Below are 18887 nucleotides of genomic sequence, written 5' to 3'. Positions count from 1 at the left end.
ATCTAGATGCTTTGATGGCTCCAGTCTTGTCTTGTACCCGCAGATGGGTTGATGTGCAGCATCAGAAGTTGAGAGAGCAAGGCATAGCTATGACTTTCACTTTGGAAGAGAAACCAGCCGAAGGTGGAGCTAGTGTAAGCGAAGGTAATCCTAATCCCAGAAATACAAGTGAGGGCAACCTTCGAAGTGCAAGTGAAGGCGATCTCCATCCAAGAGGCTCGAAGAGGAAAGAGAGGCCTGGAAAGAGAGAATCTTCCAAGAAGAAACAAGAGGCCAGCCGAGATCGTTCATCCGGTACATCTTCTCGACAAGAGAAAAGGACACTTGAAGTGGAAGAGTCTATGGAGTCGATGGTACAGAATGATAAAGAGGGACAGGTACCTCAAGGGTCACCAAGTGGATCTCTCCAAGATTATGAGTTACATGAAGACAAGAATAATGACGAAGTAACATCTCCTCACAGAGAAGAAGAAATATTGCATAAGGAAATACAGGTCAAAGAGACAAGATCAGCCATCCCAGATTGGTTGAAGGAAAGATTAACCAAGGTGATTGTGATCGAAGACGAAGACAATATGATTGATTTAGAGAGCCTTGTTGGACATTCCCAGGAAGTGACAGAGAAGAGAAAGGCTACCAAGATGTCCAAGATGGTTAGAGATGAGACTGGATCCAGAAAATTACAGATAGCTACACCGGCAGTGGACAAGTATGAAGGTGAGATCTTAGCAGAGGAATATGATATAGAGACATTTGAGCTAGGTCCATCCACAGCCGAGCAGACATTAGATGATGCCACCGATTCGTTTGAGGCATTGAAGGACAAGCTTAGGGAAGAAATGGAGAAGAATAGGAAGCTTGAGAGAGAGGTCGGTGCATGGAGAACATATTTCAGCCATCTCAATCAGCCTTTAGGACGTCAGGATCCAGCGAGATCACCCATACAGGCACTTCCCCTTCAATCAATTGGTGAGGCAGAGAGATTCAGGAGTATGGTCCAGCGTATGAGTACTTGGATGGACAAATCTCATACAGTTGCCGTAGAATTTACAACAAGGATGATGAAGACTATTCATAGAGCTATTCAGGTTCTTGAGATCATCCATAACTTGATGATAACAGTGGCCGCTTTTGCTCATACCAAGGATGTTATCATTCCTGTCTTGAAAGTCATTAGACAAACATCGAGGAAGGTCTTAGCACAGGAAAAGATTATGGATGGAGGACCTCACAGTTTACTTCAGTGGTCAACCTTACTCCAGATGAAGGAAGTTCTCTTTGAGGACATTAGTACTAGATGCAGTCATGTTGAGGAGGTGATCAACCCGATCCAGGACAGAGTATTTGAGGTACTACGTACCATTCTTGGCAGGAGGATCGAAGTTGAGACAGATGTGGATTTGCAGGAATTGGAGGATAGGATCAAGGTCATCTTTTGCAAGGACGCCAATATCACAGATGAGCAACAGGACCAGATGTTTGCTACCATGCTCCTGATTGAAAAGACTAAGGAACTTGAACTTACATGGGACGCAGCTCTTCTAGATGCATTTGATCAGGTCATCCACTTGGAAGAGAGAATGAAGAATCTTCCCGAGATTCCAATTGTTGAGATCGAAGGAATCGTATCAAGATTCATTGCATATGCTAAAAAGGAGCATTGGAAAGGGAATAAGATTCTAGATGGGAGGTTGTTATAGATGACATGGCACCTTAATTGTCATTGGTCTATGTCTCCTAGATTTTCGTGCCAAATTTATAATTGGCTATGCATTTAATGTTGTGCAATAAAAGGGGAACTTTTGTAACAAACCCTAATTAGGGTTTAGGTGTCATGATCTTGACCGTTGATCTGCTTTTTGATCTGGACCATTCATTGTAATTGAGGATGCTATTTATACCCTCATTTCATTTCATTTTCATAATTAGATGTGAGAAGAAGATTAGATTATTGATGTATTAGAGAGATTAGAGTTTAGAAGCAATTTACTTTTGTAGCAAGATTGAGTTTTGAGGAAGGAATTCAAACAATTGTTGTACATGATGACTTTGGAATCAATGAAATATTGAAGTTATGGTGTTTTGTTGCAATTCTCTTGGTTATCTTCATGGTTGTTCATTTTCCTTGAAACATTCTCAATCAAAGTAGTGTGTTAATTCGAAGGACAAAGTGTTGGACTTGATCTTTGGTAGGATTCGCTTTCCAAACCACTAGCTTCTTGCTGATTGTAGGAACGCCTTGTGTGGTCGACTGGAGATATTGGAATCACTCAAACCTTCAATCATTGTTGTATCTTGGATATGTACCTTCGTGGTAGTGTCTTTGATCTTTGATGTGTTGAAAATCATTTGTTACCTTAGAAGATCGCATCAATTTCAATTGAGTTGTTAATTTATGGCAAAATTGAAGTTGGTAGAATCTCACCAAGTCTTGTTCACACCAAGTCATTCTTAGGGTTAGACTAGATTAGACCTCTTGCAACCCTATCCTTTTGTTATTTTTTTGAAAAGCTTGTTTAGTTTAGCAAAATCTTCGGCAACGTAAGGCCCCTTGATGACACAGCAATCACAACGACCACTGGTGCTTATCCACACGTAGAGACCCTATTAAAAGAACATTGGAGTCATCCTAACTGATCCTTCTTGCGAAATCTTCAGCAGTTAGCGACTTTATTCAAGAGAGGATAAGATGCCTTTGGGTATTTTATTCTGTATATGATTGTGTACAAAATACACGTCAACGGGTACCCTTGTGCTCCCTCGGCACCATCGGTCGTACCGTCACCTTCGGTCATCTCCCTCTGGTTGTCCTCCGAAATGGACAAGTTCTTTAGTAGGTCTCTGATAGCGTCGATCAGGTTTAGACTTCGCCTTGTTTGTTCCACCAACTCTTCACGACTTCTTACCCTACGGTGGTATTCTGGCGAACTCTAGAGTTCTCCTTCGGCACCCTCCATGACTCCTAGGTTCCCTTCGGGCAACCCTACGATAGTGTAGAGAGTGTAATTCTCTCCATCTCTGCCTCCGCAACCTCCGTGACACCTCCTAGGTTCCCTTCGAGCAACCCCTCGGTCGGTCATCCCTCGGCAAGCTGCCTTAGCCTACACCTTCGTTCTATTTGCTGTCTGAGATTCAACACTCTTTGTGCCACTTCCCATTCGTCACTTTGTATCTTTTTATTTTTATTCTTATTTAGTATATTTGGCATAAATCACTTCCGTACATAGCAAGCACACACCATGTACACAAAAAAAAAAAAAAATTATTTTTATTTTTATTTTCCCTTTCGGCCATAATTTATCTCAACATTGTGCCGGGATTATTACAGGGTTCAATTTCCCCTTCGCCTCTTGCCATCACGCTCTACGTCCCATGACGATTTTTCCGTTTGCGCGGCGTCGGCCTCTGGGTTAATCTCACCGACGGGTAGGCCCATCATGTCCGTACGCCATCCACTCCTTCCTTCCCGAGTATGTCTAGGCAACGGCGCCAAATGTTTGCCACCTACGAGTAAATGATTAAATGCAAAAAGTAAATGCACAGAACATAATTGATATATATTAAAGAACCAGTTTTTGTATTCATTCAACAGTCCATGTACATCAAGTGCTTATAACATTGCATCAGACACGACTATCATGATGATACTAAGAAGGAACAGTATGCAATATATAATACCCGAAGGGGTGCGACCAACCGTCGCGTCCAACTGCCCTTCGGGACGACTAACTAACTAACTGCCGTAATTCATTATTACCGACGACAACATAAACATAATATGACAACATAACATAATGATTATTCCCGGCAACAGCTACGATATGTATTATTATTCACGGCAATACTGAATGATATCTTCGTGCTCTATCATATTTGGAAACATATTCGATAGACACCTTCATATGTCGTGATACTTAGTTATAAGCAATCAAACATTTATCTGTTGATGTATACATGGTTTTGATTCTTTTGAAAATATGTATGCCACGTCAGAGCTTTCTTCTGAGAAGTATTCATTTGCTCAGATTCCTCTTAGTCACCGATATTTGCAATTATTCAGATCGCTCCAGTTATTCAGATCGCTCCAGTTAGCGCCACTATGTCACCGTTGCTGCTTGGTGTTTTCGTTTGCCAATACTCTTGCTGTGGAATTCCTGACTCCAAAAGGCTCCGCGATCACTCTTATGATTTCTTTAATTATCGGTTTATTTAACTAAACCAATTTGATCATTATCGGTTCAAGGCATTGGTTATTTAACTATCAATCATATTTGACTATCACCGATTCAAGGCATAATATGTGTCGATCAATATAATGGTTTGTTGAGCATGACCAAAGGTCATTACTAATCAACAGGCAATCATTTATTCCACCAGTCACATGAGCATCGGTCTATCCATGCATGGCTATTGATACCTTTGTTTTAGTGTTCTCCAATGTATATCGCACCTGATCGCTGTTGTGGAGATGAACACTGCCTTTGCTACATTGTTGACGTCTGAAAATGATGGATCGTTGTTGCTATATCCTTTCACTAATACATTATTTCCTTACATAGCCTTCATTGCTTCTTTTATCTTTTGCTATATTTTGCAATTTTGTCTCTTTTAGAGACTTCACAAAATTGAGGAATGCTAGCGATATAATGCCCAATTTTGGGGACATTACAAGCTCTCACAACCAAGCCCACCTTAAAACCTTCTAAACCACATAGACCTTCATGGGAACACCATTTTCATATTTTTCTGTAAATCCTAAATGGACATGTCATAAACCAAACAAGCATTGAAAGGTTCTAAGTTTTTTTTTAAAGAGTAACTAAAATGTCCTTGGGTATGTTAGGGGATGGCTAGCTGTCCCCGAGACAGATGGTGAGCATTTTCTAAATTTTGACCAAAAAGGGGGACAAGGGAGGGCAAGGAACGTTTCCTAGGCATCCCTAAAACATTCCCTAGAGTGGACAAGGGTAAAAAGGCAGGGGACACATCCCTCGGAAGCACTGATAATTATCCATTGACACTTCTAACTTATCCTGTCATGGATGATGGGAAATGGAAGTAATAAGATTTGATATGGTGTAATATAACTGATATATGTAATTATCAATTCCTAAATGCAAATTTTGGCTTATATAAGCTCCTACTGCATTAGATATCTTCAATCATCTTGCTCTTAGTCTATCATTTCCATACAATCTCAATTTGTCATCGAAAACTTCAAAGATACCATTACTAGGGAGAGTTGTGCTAAACTAAGACACATCCTATGAATAAACAGCTACAACATAGGACCACCCAGGTAAGAGGTGTTAGGATTAATCATTCCTTGGTTTTTAGAGTCCTAGAGCCATATGATAGATTTATTTCTCATATTTCATTGATATTCTTTCTCACCTTTTTTGTCTTTGGTAATATGACTAGGATTTTTATTAATTTGGATTACCCTACACCTCATTTGTCTTTTAGATAAAGGTTCCCCTCACTGAAACTCCTTTATTAGGTTTAACAATATTACTTACAAGTAAATATTCGAGTGTAACTCCATTTCCTTGCACACATATGTGCTCACCTCTTATCATGAGGAATAGTACACATGACACTGTTCCAGCATTCTGGAAGTTTATACCAGTCATATAAGGTAATATCCCAGTTAAAAAAAAAGTATATCAGACATTAATAGTGTTCTACCTGCCTTTGAGAGCATGAATAAATCGTTTTGAGTGCCTTATCAGTGGCTATATTTCACAACATCTGTCATTGTTCACTCGTGGCTTGATTTGGGAGAGAAGTAATTCTGAAAAAAAGTTTTCCAACTTGCACATCAGTGTTGTCATCATTCTTTTCATCTTGCAATTAGATAAGATCAATGTTCTTGCTGCTTTCATATTGATTTCTAATCAGATCCGAGCATAATTTAAAGTTATTTAAGGTTTTTTTGTGAAGTTTCCAACTTGGTAGTTGCAATCAGCATTTGTATTACAATTTTTAGTCGTTGTTCCAGTGGTGTGTGTTCTAGAAAAATCAGAAAATAACAAAAATTATAATAAGGGAACATTACGGCATGTTAATGCTAGGATTGCTCAAAGCAGTTTTACCCAGCTCCACAAATATTAGACTTGTACTCCTATATAGTTAGACGGCCTCTATAGTGTGCATACACCATAAATCTATCTACTTGATGATACTCTTAACTGCAAACACGACTGACTCTCGTGATAATGCAAATATTTGTTTTACTCATCAAAAAGTGACCTCCATTAAGTATCAAAGACTCTACAAAAGAAGTTATATACTCACTTCTAGTTCTTGCCTGCGAGCTTCTTCCTTGCGAGCTTCTGATCTGACACTCCTCTGTACTTCAAATATTACAGCAACACCCCCAACCTTGTGAAGTGAAAAACCCAAGTCAATCACATCAAGGAATAAATACAAACAAATATTTAAAAATATATACACTGAAATTCTGAAACCTGAGCTAGCTTTGGACAAGCCACAAATAAACGTTGACCTTCTGTTTCCATTATTCCCACTTTCATAAAGCACTTGGAAAGGAATCCTAAAATGCAATCTACATTGATATATGCTGCAGGAACCCAAAACAAATCTACTTGAATGATCATACCTACTTCAAGCTAACTCTTACTGTATGGATGAGCAAATAAACATTTGGTCCATAACTCAAAATTTCTTGAACAGTCATCCAAACACCCGATTCAACAAGTATATTAAAAAGAATATCAAACTCTTATTAAGTGAGAAAATATTACCGAAAAGATAAAAAGTTCTCCAAGAAGATCTGTGGCAGCCTGTACAGCTTTCTCCTCATTCAAGGGGTGAACTGCCACATCAGTGGAATGTCCATAAATTCGCCTTTGCAAGTTTGTGGAAAATTTATGATTTGTCTGCACAAGAGAGCACCACATTAAGGCAATATAAGAGCAAGGCCATCAAGACATGATGACAATGATTGAGTTGTTGGTAAACCATATGCAATTGATTTGAAAAATAGTCTATCAAATTATGACACAAATAACTCCCTTAATCAATAATTCTTTCTCAAGATGCCATTTCAAATTACAAGCATCTTGAAGACAGTAGAGATAAGAAAAAGATAGTCATGGGCCTATGGGGTTTTGTTTATAAATTGTTGGGCACATAAAAAGTAAATATACTGTAAAAAGGTCTGGAATAAGGAGGTGAATATCTTCTTTAATATGGATCCTAGATTCATGGCTGTCGGGTCCGCTCTAATCTAACCTCAAATGCATCTATGTCTACTGTAATAGCAAATAGTCAAGTTTATCACTATAATTATAACTCTGAAGAAAAGTCAATGTCATGTACAAAATTACAACTACAACTCAGCTCATACTGGCATACAACACATCATATAGCTAAATCTATATAGTTTATGAATGAAAATAGGAAAGCAAACAGATTAAAAGAGAAAAAAACATCTTTTTAAATTTCATTTTAGGAAGTTCAAGAGGTTTGGTGCAATATTAACAGGGTACACTCCTAAGTGACCCTAACAGAATAAACAAGATTCAAATCCCCCACTGCAGTGAGGTAGCCCATAATCTCAGTGGGCATGTGGCAAGGTTGTGGTGCAACTGTTATAGGGTACATATGAGTATAATGCATGTTTAATATGCTTAATAATATGGTCAAATCGTAACCCATACCCTGTTAAAGGCACGCATAATCTAAGCCAAGTTTTACCTAAGTTACTGAATTGGGATTAGGTATGGGTATAGTGTGCTGGTATGGCAAAGAAAATTTTGGGCCTGGGTACATGCTGGGTATGTCCATACAAAAAAAATATAAAAATAATATATAGTTATACACTGACAGCCTAAAAAAAGGAATTACGTTCAGAATATAGAATATCATACATATGTTAAATAAAACCATCATAAATATTACAAATACAGTATAATAATTCAATCAAACTTAAATAAACAATAAATTAATATGTTATATTTTAGAATTTTAGATAAACTTCAAACATATAAAAATCAGAGCATTAAAGATACGTGAGGTAATTTATTTTATATGTTTTGTTTTGATTGGAAAACATTTACTGTTTCCTGTGAATAGGAGTTAAGTGCTGATAATTGCAACAATGAGCTATGTTTTTCTTCCTTAAAAATATAAAGTTGCAAAGAATAAGAACCCAAGCTTTGACCTATCAAAATATGCCTTCTGTTTGAAACTCGCGTCTCCAAGTCTGCCAAAAAATTTCTTTGCTGCTGCAGTTGACACTCAAAATAGGTAAATTTTCCTTGAAAATTGTGATATCCCCACTTTGAAATAGAATTTAATCTAAGTTACCGGTTCAGGTTCGGGCACCGGTTGGGGTTCGAAGAACCCAGTATGCCGGAATGGCAAAATTTTGAAAAGGGGTTTGAGTTCGTTTGGGTTCGTTAGTACAAAAACATGTAAATTATATATATATGCAGCCTATAAGCATGAATTAAGATTAGCATGTCACATAGCATCATATAAACAACAAAACCAACATAAACTTGTAATCATGGCATCATGATCATACCATAATAGCATCATACACATCAAGTTTAATATCAAAATGATAAAATATTCAAGTATCATTGTTTCAACTTTCAACAATTTAAAGTTTGATCATCAAATGGATTCTCTAATGGGGGTTTGGGGCAATGCCCCCAGCGGGGTCAAGGGGAAGCGCCCCCAGCAGGGTCAAGGGGCAGAGCCCCTTGCGGGGTCGAGGGGCAGCGCCCCTCGAAGGGTCCCAGGGCAGCGCCAACACCAAATTACAACCTTCAAACCCACACGGAACTCCATGGCGTGCATCAATTTTCTGCTTTTTTAAGACGTCAGGAACAAGGCCAAAGAAGTCAAAATTCTAATCAAGGTGCATTCTCCCGTACGGGAATTGTGTTTTCTGACTTGTTCTTTCGTACAAACTTGTGCTTCTCTCTTGGTTGTACGATGCATAGGTGTGTGGCTTGAGACATAGGGTCATTTTAATTTTTTATGTGGTGGAATTCAAAAATAAATAAATTTTGCCAAAAAAAAAATCCATTTTTGGATTGTCAGACCCCTGGGTTCGACTTGGGTCCTCTTGGGTTCGACCCTAGGTCCTCTTGGGTTCGCCCTGGTTCGAACCAGGCCTGTGAACCACGAACCCTGTCCGAACCACAAGCAAACCGGACCCAAACCCTGAACCAAGACCGTACCGAACCAGTACCAAGGGTCTAGGGGGCCAAACCCGGTAACTTAGAATTTAATAATAAATAATTATAATAAAATTAATATATTAAAAATTAAATTAAAATATAAAAGAATATAATTAAAATTAATTAATTAAAATTTAATTAAGTTAATGAATGGTCAAACGACATGGAAGAAAAAGTTGTGACTCCCTCAACAATGAGATATAAAAAGGGAGAAGAGAACCGAATTTGAGAGGGGGACAATTTGGAAATCAGAAGTGCAGACCTGATTTAAATAAGAAGTGTGGATCTGATTGTGAAAGGTTGTGTCCATTTCAAAGGGCAGAAATAATGAAGAGTTGCACTCTTTCAAAGGGTGCTAATGGTGAAATGGTGTGCCTCTTGCCAAAGGGCATACATGATGAAGAGGTGTGACCTCTCCCTCACATTGAGAGATATAAAAGAAAGGGATCAAAAGCATCCAGTGAAATCACCATGGATCAGATTAGATAAGAACTGTTCTTAAGTTACAGGTAGTAACATCTTTGTTCTTGGTGGATTGCATGGGGATGTGCTTAATATGTATGTTTAACCTATGACGCGTGATAATGTTCTTATGCAGAATTTAATAGACATATTAATATAGACTGCAATATGTATGACAGTCATACGTAAATTCTCATATATTCATAATACATGAAAAGTTAGTATACTCATAGCCTAATCCTTGCTTGTTTGCTAATGCCTATGGAGGATGGGCTAGATTTGTGCTCAGGGAGAGACCATCTAATTCCAACCAATTAGGTAGTCCCAAGATGGGGTGAGGATCAGATTTTGTAAACCTTGAGGTTATAATCCCAAGATGGGGTAAGGGTCTGCATCCATAAACCTTGAGGGAGCCTGTTGTAGTGTGGCTTCTCAGTGCCCTGGCAACATAATCACCCCTTCCTCCCTTAGGGTTTGATAGTAACAAGGTTAAATCATAATATCAAAGGCTATGAATTAAGAAATATAGAATTAATTGTAAAAAGGCATAATAACTTGGTAATGCATTCAGCAATGTATAACAATTGTTGGAAATATGACAGCTTCCAAGTAGGGGACATCACAAAAATGTTGGGATTAAGATGTCTTAACCTTAGAGTCATAACATGTTGATTTATTTAATTATTTATTGAATATATTGTTATATCCTAAGTTTATAACTTCCTATTATCATATCACTCTGTGGGACCTCTTGGTGAAGTGGCATCCTACATAGAAGGTGAGTATATGACAAGAATTCCTATTATGATATTGCTATCAGGATTCAACTGTTTAGTTTTCAAGTCAAACTCATTGACTCATGAAACATGTGTCAATGAGTTTGACTCGAAAACTACATAGTTGAATAGTAGGCATGTAGTATGTGCTTGAATTTCTGGAAAAAACTATGTATGCTTTTAGAATCAACGTTTCAGATTGCACTCAGAAATCCATCATCAGGAAGAGGAAAAGTTGATTGCTAAGTGCAATCCAAAACGTCGATTCTAAAAGCATACAAAGTTTTTTCTAGAAATTCAAGCACATACACAATTGAATCCTGTTAGCAATATTATAATTTGACTTCTTGTGGAAAATATCTCCTACTTATCAAGAATTCCTATTTTCTAGGATGTTGGCGCCCACTTTGGAGTTCCTATTTTTTAGGATACTAGTGCCGTAAGATGCTATGTTTGGACTTTGACAATTTCCTTACATGACTATACAGGTACTAGTCTAGTGGAAGAGTCATTGTTATCACAAAAGCTTGTACCCTTGCTAAGCTATCAACTCAGCAACCTTGTGAAACATGGAAACAACCCCGAAGTGTGGGACCTTGCACAAGGGGGTTGAATCTCCGGAGAAGGCCGGCTTCCTTCTCTGTCTAGGTGCAGGTGTTGAACCAACTCAACACTTCAAAGCTAATTCCTAAGCCTACCCTAACAACTTGCAGAGGAAAAGAGAAGAGAGAAATTGCTTGAAATAAAAGGAGGTGATGCACCAAGAAGAGATAGTTCCTCTCACTACCTAAATGACACAAGTAATTAACTGAAACACCCTGAAGATGCACAACTTTCAGTTATATGAGTAACCCCAACGCATAGATGAAGGTTAGAATCCACTAAATGTCAAGAGGGGAGAAGGATTCCCACAAGTCACACTCAGAAAACCAGTTAACACAACATATATGAAGAGAAAGAGCCACAACATGCACCTATGATGAAGGTAAGAAAGCATACACAACATACATAGGTTAAAAGAAGGCAAGAATAGTGCTCTTCAATTAATCATAAGGCCAAACACCAATCTTACAGTTGCAGAAATGCAAAGATTACAAGTCTTCAAGAGAAGAGAAGAGCATAAGAAAGCTCAAGGCAGCAGGGAGAGAACCCTTTACAATGAGGCTTAACAGCCTTATATAGAAAAATGGGTTACAATGGTGATCATGACCCCTGCATGTCAGTCTCGAAGTGCAGAGAAGTGCATGCACTTGGCTTGTACATACAAGCAACCTAGCCATACCTCCAAAGGCAATTTTGAGGAAGATAGATTGACTAACCTTCCAAAGTCAGAGTATGCAGTCATGACACAAGTCACCAAGCATGGCCCCATACCTCTCTTGATGGAAATCCTACCAAAAACATTAAATGCACCCCTGTGGCTCCACAAAAAAAGTGCATAAGTCACCAAAACTGTCAGAGCATTTAAAGCCTTGAGTGTCGATCATGCCATCCGAAAGCATTGCAAGTCGGAAGTAGGCTTGGAAGACTTCGGAGACCGGACTCCCAAAGTGAGGAAGACAAGGGAAGGAGCAAGGAACTTCGAAACCTCAGGGTTCCGAAGTTCCGGAGGAACTAGGGAGAGAAGGCAAAAGGGGAAGGAACTTCGGAACCTCGGGGTTCCGGGATAGAGAGGGAAAGGGTTAAGAGAGAAGGGGAACTTCGGAGACCGGAGTCACCGTAGTTGGGGAACTTCGGAGACCGGGGTCACCGTAGTTGGACAAGGAACTTCGGAACCTGGGGGTTCCGGAGTTGGGGAAATTCGGAGACCGGGGTCATCGTAGTTGGACAAGGAACTTCGGAACCTAGGGGATCCAGAGTTGGAGAACTTCGAATACCGGGGTCACCGTAGTTGGGGAACTTCGGAGACCGAGGTCACCGTAGTTGGACAAGGAACTTCAGAACCTGGGGATTCCGGAGTTGGGGAACTTCGGAGATCGGGGTCACCATAGTTGGGCAAGGAACTTCGGAACCTGGGGCTTCCGGAGTTGGGGAACTTCGGAGACCGGGGTCACCGTAGTTGGGGAACTTCGGAGACCGGGGTCACCGTAGTTGGGGAACTTCAAAGACCGAGGTCACCGTAGTTGGACACGGAACTAGGGAACCTAGGGGTTCCGGAGTTCCGGGGTAGGAACTTGGGAACTTGGGGGTTCCGGAATTCCGGGGGAGGAGAAGAGAAGAAAAGCTAAGGGAAGGAAGGGAACTTCGGAAACTTGGAGTTCCGGAGTTCCGGAGCAGGAAAGAAAGAGGCTAAGGCAAAGAAACTCGGAACCTCGGGGTTCCGGAGTTCCGAAGAAGAGAAAGAGAGGGCCAAGGAACTTCCGACAAGGCAACACTTCAAACCATGATTTCACTGCTTTTCTCCTTGATCAACTGGGCAGCGCTGGTCCATGGAACATATCTCTGATCAGTTCTCACTGATGGACCAAGGGTGTCATAAAATGACAACAGTCATGAGGAGTTAATGTCAAGCAGCTGATATTTATTGTTGAGTTCCTTTTAGTAGGTATCTATGTGTAAGGGATACGCCTAATTATGGCTTTGGCAGTTTCTATGTAGTGGGTGTAGTGCATGTAGAAAGATGACCATTATGGAAGAATAAGGTGAGAGTGGTTTGAAAGTTGATATGTGCAACGTGGATATGATAACTTGCTGTTTTAGACACCACTTGACTACCTAGGCGTGGGAGTTGGTTTTGGAAACCATGGGCTCCCAGTGAGCTCTATAAATATGTTGGTGCCATAGTGTATTTTATGAGACAGGTTGATCATTTTCTAAAACACTGTTACTCTGTTGGAATTGCTCCAAAATTCTCGATGTTGTAACTATTCCTGTTGAGCTTTGGCTGTGTGCATTGTATTGTAACTATTGTTGCTGATAATACAATTGAGCTCTGTATTTTGGAGTGTGGGTTTTTTTCCCAAAAGGGTTTTCCCACATAAATCTGGTGTTCTGATTTTACTCGTTAAATCTGAAATTTATATGTACATCTAACCTGTAACTGCTTAAGGATTTGTAAGAAATTTTTGCATTCACTAACCTGATTGATTAGTGTTGGAAGTATTATTCCTCACTCAGCTTCCTTTCAGAAAAATTACCAGGTATAGTGTTTGGTGATAGTCATTTAGGGTTCTGCAGGTCAAAGAATCAACAAAAAATGCATTGAAAACTTAGCCAACTTCTGGACTCATCACATTGACCTCAGAATCACCCAGGTATGATCTATGACATTTCCAAACAATTCAGACTGCTACAAGTCGAACCCTGTGCAAACCTACAGTCAATTCCAAGCTGTCCCTAATTCTGGTAGAACGCATACCTGGAAACAGCTCATTTTCTAGACAATTCAGTAGTGTAGAGTTTTACCCAAGTCAGAGATAAAAAATGTGAGACATCATTCCATGAGTTTTAGAACATGTTATCAAATCCAGCCTATAAAGCATCCATTGATTCTTCAAAGCTAAGGCCACGGAATCCAGTAGCAATAGCTCAATTCCTCAACAATGACCAAGCTCAAACTCAAACATAAGAAATCATAACATGAATTTTAGAAAATGTTATCAAATCTAGCCTATCATTGTTTCTTCAAATTAGAGGGCTGCAGAATCCAGTAGCAATAGCCCAACTCCTCAATAATGACCAAACTCAAACACGAGAGATCATAACATGAGTTTTATAAATTTATTGAAAAAAATCGCAAAAAAAGGGGAAAAAAACTCAAATAAATCTGCTGTAATGATTTGTCAGGTATTCTTTTACTGATTACTATAATGCAACTGATTGCATAACCTTGCACCTCGTCATTTGTGAATCAATTAGTGTAACTGTGTACCTATCCACAACAAGTTAAGAATAGGTGCCTTCAAGGGATGTGACATCTCCGAGGCAAGAATGTGAATCCTTTGGGTGTATGTGTGAGGCAAACTTCAGTATGGTGTTTTTGCATGATATGGTAGTTTCATGTGGAAATCTTGTGCTTCTTGAACCATGTCCTTGATGCTGAAGGTATGTTGTGAAGGCTGACAAAGTTCATCAATGTGTATGAGATGAGCTGAAAATTTAAAAGGCTTTGTTTGCACATGCCAATGCCAGCTATTGAACAAAGTATTTATTTTATGGAAGATGAGAAGTAGAAGAAGTTTTAATTCCACAAAAAGGAGATTAAAGGAATGCAAATCCTCTATAATATGTATTGAACTCAAATTCATTTAGAGGTTGCACTTTTTTTGGGTATATGATACGTATTTAACTCAAACTTTGACTTATATATGATGGAAAACAGTAATATGTTCTACAAATTCAGTGTATACGTGTGTTTTCAAGAATATTTTAAGAATTATATATTTTCAAATGTTGGATAAATTTGCCGAGTCCCGAGTTTTCAAAAATTTTGGGCCAAAAGAGTTATTGCGGAGTAAGAGTTTTTCATCTTTGATCCAGCCTATGAAGCATTCATTGTTTCTTCAAAATTAGAGAGCCACAGAATCCAGTAGCAATAGCCCAACTCCTCAATAATGACCAAACTCAAACATGAGAGTTCATAACATGAGTTTTAGAAAACGTTATCAAATCCAGCCTATGACACATTCATTATTTCTTCAAATTAGAGGGCCACAGAATCCAGAAGAAACAGCCCAACTCCACAATCATGACCAAACTCGAACTCAAACTCAGGAAATAAAAGTTCAGTAAATAATGACCAAACTGAAACTCAAACTTAGGAAATAAAAGTTATAAACATTAAATTATATCTATACATATATTTCCAGTTTGCAATTTGCCAGTACTCAATGACAATGTTTTTATTGGTAAATTGTAGAACTCAAGAAGAGTTGTAGACACTACATTAAATCTGTATTTATTCTTTCGATTTGCAATTTAACAGCGTTCACCAGAAGTATCTTTTTATTCCATAAATTGCAACACTCACCCACTATCAGATAACTACAGGAAGTCCACCATTAAACAAGCCCGCATTTGTTATGCCCCTGCCAAGAAGGACCAAATCACAACAATAATTAAATTAAATGATCACAGTTTTAAGGAATTCATTGGTCGCTGCCATTTAAATCTAGGCGGATACATAAAGTGGCAGGGATTCCACAAAGTAGGTCGATTAAGAATAAAGGAAAGTGAGATTTCTGTGAATCACAAAAACATATAATTAAAATTAAATTAAGTGTTAAGACAGTGATGGGGTGTCACTCTTGCAAAAGGTAATGGATTTGATGAAGAGTTATGACTCCCTCTAAATTGAAGGTATAAAGGGGGAGACGTTTCATTGGAGAAGGGCATTGATCAGAAGAATTCATATCCAAATATCATTTAAATATATTCAGCAGCAAATACTCAATTTAAAGCAACAAGTCAGAGAATACAATCAGCAATAGTTATATTCCATTCAAGCAGAAATCTGTTATATAGCTTTCAAGAATTATTTAAATATTAAATTGCCAATCCATAAGCAATTCAAAGAATTCAGATAATCAATTGAAGAATAAATTCAGATTTTTAAAACAAGTATATGCAGCAGAAAATAATTTGTCACAGCCATTTGAGAGTAAACTTGTTAATTCATCAATAGGTACTTAGTTAGCAATAATCTAGCAGGAACTAGTTTTAAATTTGTGGATGTGTCTTGCAAATAGGAAGGACGAAATCCGTTCCAAGTTCATGAGAGACAAAAGGACAGCCCCCCTTTTATGCTCTTATCAAGTTGAACAAGAGTTGGAAAGACAGCCTGCTTCCATGCTCTTGGGCTTGATCAAGGAGGAGGGCAAGCCAACAAGGTGGACTGAGAAATGGAAGGGCGGCCCACTTTCCATGCTCTCGGCAAGTCAAGGACAACCAGCCTTCATAATTTCCGTTTGCAAGCATTTCCTAGGAATTCATGATGTAAATGGCTGAGAGGAATATGCTATGATGTATTGATCTGAATAATAATAATAATGCTATGATGTATTGATTTGAATATTATCATAATTTCTTGATCTTTAATATTTCCAATAACAGTTTTTAGTGATTAATGCTGTTTGCAGAATAGAAATCAGGAATATTCCCAATAGGGGCATTACAATTGGTATTAGAGCATTGGTCTTGCCAGCCTATGGATCAAAGGGAAGTATAGGCAATTAAGCCAAAAAGGTCAATGAACCCTGAAAAGAGAAAAGAGGAAATCTAGAGGCAAGTAGCAACCCAATTAAAGATAATAAAATGGGTGATCATGAGGTTAATTTAGGAAATGAATTAGGGCTTTTATGAAGGAGCAAGAGAAGACAACACAATTGCTTCTCCAAACACTTCAAAACATGAACAATACCAACAATACTTTAGGCCTAACCAAACCAATAGAAAAGATTTTAATTCCAACCATTCCAAATATAATAATACAACTCTATTAAGATCATCACCTAGATTAGCAAGGCCTACATTGTAATGTCCCTTAATTGGGAAAGCCCTAAATTTCCCTAATTCTTGATTACCAAGTGAATAAGTAGGTTTAGAGAATACCTTCTTCTTGATTAAAATCCAACTTCAGTTAATATGCCTGTTGTATATTGGATGCCTTATCAAATATATATACTCTGCTAGGTTCGATGATGTTTCTTTTGAATGGATTGTTGTATCTTAATTCCCATGATCTGCTTATATATCTTCTTTCAAATCTGCTTATAAGTCTGCTGCAAATCTTCTCTTAAATAGGAATTGTTTTTCAATTGAATTCATGCCCAAATGAATTGTAATAGCCTTCCTTTTATACCCTTCAAAAGTGCCTTCTCACCAAAAGAGGCAACCCTTCTAACCAGGTCAGCCAACTTATTATTATTATTTCATTATTATTATTATTTTATATTATTATTATTATTAGTTCTTTTATTTTTCCTTGCCCATATGGGCGCTAGAACCAGGAGGGTCAGCAAGGAAATGTTTTATTTAAACTAATTTAAAATACCCTTAAACACTAGGTTGGCCCTAGACCCAAGCGGGGCATGACATACATTCTTACCTAGAGAACAGCAACCAAGAGAAGAAGAAGAACCCGACATGGCAACAAATGACCTTGACGAATGTGTAGAAGCATATTCAAGAATTGACCCTGACCTTAGAAGACATATTCCATTTAGAGAATAGTGTGACGCAAGAACAAGAAACACCTCTAGAAAAGAAAGAAGGCAGCCCAACATAGATTTACGACAAAGAGTGAGTACGATTACTCTTCCCAATTTTGATGGATTAGGGAAGGTCACTGCATGAGCATGGAGCCAAAACCTAGACACATATTTTTCTCTTAGCCCCATGACAAAAGAAGATGCTATTAAAATTGTCATTCTACACTTAGAGGGAGTTGCAAATTGGTGGCACCATGGAATTGCCACACACGGGCATCAAAACATGGCAACATAAGATGAATCTACACAAACTCATAGATCAATTTGATCAAAAGCATCCTGAAAGACATTTCAAAGAGTTGACACAACCATAACAACAAGGTTTGATGGAGGAAATTGTGGCAGAATTTCAAAGAATTTCAGTCATGATGCTTGATGTTACTAAAGGAAGGCTCACATACCTATTTATTGAGGGATAAACAGAGTCACTCTATGGCTTGGTGAGCACTCTAAATCCTACATCCCTACAAGATGCAAACCAAAAGGGATTAAGGTTAGAAGTTACAACAACTAAGAACAAGACATATTCCAAGAATGTACAATCGAGGTTGCATGGCTTGGTGGGTGCTCTTGAATCTACATCCCTAGTAGATGCAATCTAAAAGGCATTAAGGTTAGAAGTTACAACAACTAAGGACAAGACCAATTCCAACAATATACCATTGGGGTCACATAAGCAACCCTCTTACAAGAGAAATTAGCAACCAAAGGCATTGCCTCCTCAATCCAACATAATAGAGGAATCCAAGAAAGGGTTGTTTTTTGCTTGTAAGAAAAGATGGAAACTAGGTTATTGATGTTCAAAAAGGAGACAAGTACACAAGTTAGAAGTAATAACACATGATGAATCTAAGGAGAGGGAATTTCAACCCAAAAGGGAAAATTGGAAAAAAGATGATGAAGAGTTTGCAAGTAGTACATTGGCCACACTTTCAAGGGCACCCAAGTATCATCCCTTTAGAATTTGTAGTGTTTACAAGGACAAAAAGTGATTGTCTTAGTGGATAGTGGTGATACCCATAATTTCATTAATGAAGGTTTCGTAATGAGGATGAAGTTAAAAGCTGAAAATTTTGAAGGTTTCAAGGTAGTCATGGAAGATGGATTCACTACCTCTTGCACACAAAGAATTCAGCAACTAAGCATTACCTTGGGCAGACATCAAATAATTGAAGATTTTTATGTAGTATGGGAGATATAGATGCGGTTTTGGGCATTCAATG

General features: G+C 38.4%; 1 protein-coding gene across 2 annotated transcripts in view; it reads right to left on the bottom strand.

The window, feature by feature from the left end:
- Positions 1-18887, bottom strand: part of LOC131040261 (OPA3-like protein) — a 60073-nt gene that overhangs the window by 29437 nt on the left and 11749 nt on the right. Inside the window, exons 2-3 of one of the 2 annotated variants that reach the window (XM_057973157.2) lie at positions 6768-6902; positions 6298-6384 (exon numbers count right to left, since the gene is read on the bottom strand). In XM_057973157.2, the coding sequence (XP_057829140.1) occupies positions 6298-6384; positions 6768-6902 (222 nt within the window). The remainder of the gene's footprint in view (positions 1-6297; positions 6385-6767; positions 6903-18887) is intronic. The other variant, XM_057973158.2, reaches the window with a different exon arrangement.

The sequence above is a fragment of the Cryptomeria japonica genome, chromosome 7, assembly GCF_030272615.1.
Source record: "Cryptomeria japonica chromosome 7, Sugi_1.0, whole genome shotgun sequence".
Classification (NCBI taxonomy): Eukaryota; Viridiplantae; Streptophyta; class Pinopsida; order Cupressales; family Cupressaceae; genus Cryptomeria; species Cryptomeria japonica.
The sequence above is the reverse complement of the archived record's forward strand: the minus strand, read 5'-3'. Positions and strand labels throughout refer to the sequence as shown.